The following is a 6,310-nucleotide window of genomic DNA, read 5'->3' on the forward strand; positions in this document are numbered from 1 at the left end:
TTCAAGCTCTACTGCAAACCCCGACATTTGTACCTTGATGTTTTCTACTTAGGCTACAATAACCAGCCTGTCAATAATCACCTTGTTCTTCTCAGAGACACACACACACACACACACACACACACACACACACACACACACACACACACACACACACACACACACACAGGATCAAGGGGACATTCTAAGTTATATATAGGAGAAGAGCAAGGTGACCATTGACAAGCTGGTTATTGTAGCCTAAGTAGAAAACATCAAGGGACAAATGTCAGGGTTTGCAGTAGAGCTTGATAACAAGAAATGGCACTTAAAAATGTTATAAAAGGACAAAGAAGCAGGAATTATCAATAACATGAATATAAAAGGTAGAAGAAGAGAGAAGTTGATCATCTATAAAAAGTGTAACCAGTAGGGAACTAACTATTAATGCCATCATCTATGTATGCAGAGAATGAAATAATACCAACTTTCCAAATGATAATTTTTATTTTTAAACCTAAATAACTTCCATATAATATGTAGATGAAAAAGCAAACACATTTTCTAACTCGGCTAAAACACATCCAATTGACAATAAACACTATCAATGCACAGGTGAAGATTCGGCTAAAAGCAAATAAAATAGCAAATTCAATAAAATTGCACAATTTTATTGAAAATACATTAGAATGGGGAGAATAGTTGTCTAAAATATTTTTTTATAACAAAATACTAACATTTTACTATATTTATATTATAGTCACAGCTACCTGAAATGTGTACAGAAAATCCCAATTTGCTTTTTTGTGTATGGAATATTTTGATTTATTTCTTTTTATTGCATATCCATATATTGTTAGGATAATATCTCATTCCAGCTGATACATTAAAAAAGTATTAATTCTGGTTTTAAAAAATGCTTTGAGATGTTGGTGACAATCTTAATGGCCAAAGGTATGATGATACTTGATTATGGAAATGGGCCATGGCAGCTTTCCATGGCATAGGACATAAGAGGCTACTGATCTACCCATTAGAAACAGACTTGTATATTTAACTTGGGGGCTAAATTCTGCAACTTTTATTCATGCTGTCTAATATTTACTAACGCAGGTAGGTATATTGAAGCCAAGTGTCACTCAATTAAGTATTTGTAGAATCATGTCTTTTTTCTTTTAACTAAGGTTTTTTTTTTTAACTGTCTTTGTTCAAAGTGTCTTATAACTGAGATGAAGCCTCAGAATTCCATTATCTAGCCAATAAAATAGAATATTTGAATGAACATTAATATTGCAAGTGGGAGAAGAGGTAGGAAATATGCATCTTAACTACAAAAGGAGTACAAATATAGAGGAAGCTTCGATTTCCATTGATCTGTTGTTGAAGTAAAAGCAATTGACAGGCTCCAAGGATGATCTTTATTCCTCCTGAGGAAAGGAGACCTTTTGAAGTAAGCTAGTGTAATTGATTGCATCAACAAAAGCTGGTAACCCTAAAATCAGTCCCTGTAATAAAATAGTGATATGAATTCTTCATGCAAGCAACAAAATGGTCAGAAAATTATAAAATAAAAATGAGAAAAAAGTGGAGAAAATTAATTAGCGTATTAAAAATGCATGTACAAGAAAGTTACAAAACAGACATCAAAATGGTTCCTTTTTGCAAATTCTTCTTTCATTTGTTATAAAACTGATTTCATAACAAATACAATTTAATCTTCTGACCTATACAAGTGAGATATGATAATTCTTAACATAGTAACTTTCTTGAACATCACAGTTTACAAAATAAGCTCAGGATATTTTAACTTTTGAGGGTATTTTTATGAGTGATAATGTCGGTAAGATATATCCCATCAAAATTGAAATAAAAATAATAGTCAAAAAAACTGTTAGCGCTACCCAAGGATTTATGTAGCTGCTTGGGAGGGCACCATAGACATAGACACAGAAATATGTAGACAACTCACAATAACTATAAAAATTGTCCACTACAATAGCTTTAAAGATGTATAATCCATTATACTGTGAAAAAATTATTTTGTTTTTTGTTTTTCCACCAAGAACTTGATACTTGGCTGAAGGTGATACTAATTTAGGTCCATTGGGATTCTCACAGTTTACGTAATTCTTTCTATTCCATGCAGTATTTGGGTCTGGAGAATCTTGTTCTTTTAGCAAAGAGGTCCAATTCTGAGGTTGAGAGATGCAATTGGCTTCTACAGCTGTCAAGAGATAATCATAATTATGAATTCCATTTACTTCAAACATAACAAAGTCAGCAGAAACGTACTCCACAAATTCACTGTTTTCCCATAACTCAAGAACTGGCAACCAAGGATCATCATGATATACCAGAAGAGGACATCCCAGCATCTCATAATCATATTGAATTCGAAGGTCGCTTTGCTCTAAATTTTGTCTGGCAAGAAATTCTGGGTCATATATATCATGGCTGATTATGTAAGTGAAATTATTTCGTAGTAAGTCTTGATGAAAGAGTTCTTTGCTGCAAGCAGTTGCATTTTTAAAAAGTCTAATCTGTTTCATAGGTGGGCAACCTACATGAATAAATGCAGACAAAGGAAGTATGTCAGCACAAAAAACACCTTTCTTGGGAGAATCCACATTGAGGATAGACACACCACCCTCAAGTAAGCCAGCCCAGAAGTGGGGCTCTGCCATGTCAGAGAAGCGTTGCTGCATCAGCAGTATGCTTAAACTATACTTGGTATTCCCGTCATGTGTGTACCCATCCTGTACCACACGTGCCTGGAAACTCAGCACATGGGGATTGCTCACAGTCACCAGAGGAAAGGCCCCAGTACCACGTTTGGGTACAAAGGTAGCAGTGAAGTTCAGCCTCTGGTACATATCAATGTAAAAAACCTTGTTATGAAAGTTGCCGCTAAGGACCTCCAGTATACAATACTGCATGGGATGTAACTTGTTCATGAGCAGTGACTGCATATTATAGGTGCATTTCTGGAAGTTATATATGTGGGAATCATTGTTATGGATGGGTCTGAGCAATGTCAGTATTCCTGTCCTTTCAAACAGCAACACACAACAGCCTAAATCTGTGGTGTTCATTGTTTCTGTAAGTACCATGGAAGTGGAAAACATGCCAAGAACGCCATAGAAAAGCTGGTTCTCCTGGGTGAAGACTGCAATCTCAGAAGTGCTGATGGCTACATGGAATAGAGAAGTATTAGGGAGAGAAGTGCCTGGAAACTCTTCTGTGGGCAGAATAGTCGCTGCTTCTGTAATCAGGCCATTGTTGAAGGAAAGCATCAGGGTACTTTTGGTCCAGATAATGATGTAGCCCCTCAGGCTAGGGTGCTGGATATTATGGATAGAAGCACCTTCTTTGGAAACCAGCTGGAAGGCTGTGGAGCTGCGATAGACCTCGTGGCTCTTCTTCCAGTTAATGTATATAAAATAAGCCCCATGTCCTTTTCCTTCATCCTCTTGGGTATTGTTGATTAGTAACCCAGTAACAGAGAGGGAAATAAAATTATAGACACCAAGCAGCACATTTTGTAGAGCTGATTTTAACTTCATAAGTCTAAAAGTGAAACCCCCATTTTCTGATAGGAAGATTTGGCTCTCAGAGACTGAATGCCCAGTCGCATAGGCAAAAAGAGTCATGCTGACGTTGTCACAGATCGGGTCCTGCCAGGAGAAGCAGCAGTAGGTGTTGGAGAGGTCCATGACTGGGGAATGGATCCCCTCTGCTGGTTGCCATTTCTCCTCATCTGCAAAGATATAGAGATAGACCCTACCATTTATCACCATTGCCATCTGATTTTTCTTCACAAAGGTGGCAGCACTGACTAAGGCTGTTGGACTCACTAACTCACTGGGGATGGAAAGTGGTAGGAGGCTGCTCTCAAAGCCATCTTTGCTGAAGAAAACTCTTTCCCCCAAATACAGGGCTGGACCAGGACCTCCCCAGAGGTTCTCGTCTGTACAAGGGTGTTGCAGAAGGTGGGGCTCATCGGCAGCGAACTGAAGGACAGTGCCCGACACCTGCTTCTGGGAAAGGGAGAGTTTAACTGAGAACGACTCCCTCCAATTGCAAACAGAGCAGTGACCACCTCCAACTATAAGATGTATCAACAGCCAGAGTGGGACCAGCCAATAACTTTGCATTTTTTGTGCAGTTACTTGAGCCACTCCCTCTGATCTATTTGGTCTTCAGGTAGGTGCTCTTGTTCTCTGTGGACACCAGCCCACAATGGCTGCTGTCACTGCTCACTTCTTCCTGTGAAGAGATGAAAAGAAGTTCCGAGTGGCAGTTGGTGTCTGGGCCGGACTGTGGGTTGTATATGGCTGCTGCTCTGTGCATTTCTGTTACAGCCTCAGTCTTTTATAACTGCTGTCTTAGGCTCATGGTTCTGGGACTAATTTTACATTATCAGTAATGACTTTTCGTTTAAACAGTGTGTACTCCTCTCTCCCCTGCTCATCATGTGGTTCCTCCCTCACATTTCTCTCATCACTGGGGGACAACTTGAGCTAGCGATCAGTGCCTAATGTGATCTACCTTGGGGTATTTTAGGGCTCAGCATAGTTTCAGAGCCGCTAGGGATGCAATGACCCTCCAAATTGGCTGTTAAGTCTCAGCCCTCCACACTGGGTAAAGCCCCAAATGATCAATAGCATTCCATGCCCTTCCTAAACAATAGACCCCTCTGAGACAAGTTGCACCTCATGTGGCCTATCTTCAACATCAGAGTTTTGTTCTCACAGTGGCCACCACCTCCTACTGTTGGTAATGGGTCAGAAGATACAGGTTGCCCTCAGCAAAATGACTTCCTGGTCACTTTCACTTATTCTAGTGACAATAAGGCTTCCCCCAGTAAAGATGGCTGCCACTTTCCACTGCACTGTTGGTAACCCACATTTAGTAATGTGATTGGGCCCCTGTTGAAGTTTCTCAGCCCTGCCATCTTCCTCCGTGCCCTGCCTCCAGGGAGAGAGCAGCTACTTCTGGAAGTAGGCATTCATATCCCTTTCACAGAGTAACTGAGAGATTTCAGAGGCAGGAGGTGGATGGGACAGCAGATACCACTCTCACAAGTTGAGGAAGGGAGTGGGGAGTGTACAACAGCTCAGTGCAGCACTGCTCACAGCCCCCTTTCCAGATCAGGTGTACCAGGGCAGAGGAGAAAAATTCCTGGAGCTGAAAAGCTGGAGGGAGGTGGTAATGAACAGGCAGAAGAGATGAGGAGATAGATAGTAGGGCTGTGCGAAATGGCTATGTTTTGGTTCAGATTCGGCCATTTTGGAGGGACCATGATTGGTTTTGGTGTTTTGGATCACTGTACCATTTCAATTCGGCCAAATCTGTTTGAGTTTTGATGCCATTTTGGTGATTTGGCCATAGGCTATAAGGGGGAATCGCTAAAATGCCTGTAACTTTGACATTTCTTGCCTGATTTGGATGGGAATTGCAGGGATGGTAGCTTCTTCTGAGGGCACGAAGCTTGCCAGGTTTCAAGGAGATAGGTACAGGAGCTTCTGTGAAAATGTACCTCAAACTTCTGAAAAAACTTGAAGTTCATAGGCTTGTCTGTGAAAAGTGGGTTGTAAATTCAAACAAGGACTGAACCTCACCAACCACATCACCAGAAACAAACTTCCTACAGCCCAAAACACACCAAATGAATCTAGACCATGTCATGACAAGAAATGCAAAACCTGCCAACATATCTTCAGTACACCCAGCAATTACTACACCCCACACAAGAACCATCACCACTCCTGGATCTTACAGCTCCACCTCCAGAAACATTATATATCTCATCCAGTGCACCAAATGTCCTGATAGAAAATACACAGGAGACACCAAGCAACAACTGCACACCAGAATGAACGCACACTGGAAATCTATTACAGACAAGAATACCCGACTACCTGTGGGGGATGTTTCTCACAAGAAAACCACTCTGCCTCCAATCTCTCAGGCCTGATCCTCAAAGGGAATTTACAAACCACTTTTCACAGATGAGCCTGTGAACTTCACTTCATCAACCTCCTAGATACAGAAACTCATGGGCTCAATATAGACATTGGACTTATAATACACTCTAACCCGCCTGACATCTGAAGGCCCAGGTACTTCTCCACTTTTACCTGCTACATCCCCCTTCCGCGCCCCCTCCCCCCCAGCCTGTCCCTCACTCCCTGACACGTCCATTTCCATTTTCACTGACTGGCTTTCTTGCCTGCATTGCATGCCAGCCTTTGGCTTCTTTACTATTCCTTCCATCCAGGAAGAGCACACACAGCAACTGCAGGTGCTTCCTCGGCCTGAAGAAGGGTTT

The 6,310-nt window shown here is 41.2% G+C and overlaps 1 protein-coding gene across 1 annotated transcript; it reads right to left on the reverse strand.

Annotated features, from left to right (window-relative positions):
* Nucleotides 1-505: 505 nt before the first annotated feature.
* On the reverse strand, nt 506-4,436 carry CATSPERD (cation channel sperm associated auxiliary subunit delta). The gene has a single exon (XM_059724142.1). The coding sequence runs from the start codon at nt 4,131-4,133 to the stop codon at nt 1,773-1,775; it is 2,361 nt and encodes a 786-aa protein (XP_059580125.1). The 5' UTR covers nt 4,134-4,436; the 3' UTR covers nt 506-1,772.
* Nucleotides 4,437-6,310: the final 1,874 nt, after the last annotated feature.

This window comes from Alligator mississippiensis, chromosome 3 (assembly GCF_030867095.1).
Source record: "Alligator mississippiensis isolate rAllMis1 chromosome 3, rAllMis1, whole genome shotgun sequence".
NCBI lineage: Eukaryota > Metazoa > Chordata > Crocodylia > Alligatoridae > Alligator > Alligator mississippiensis.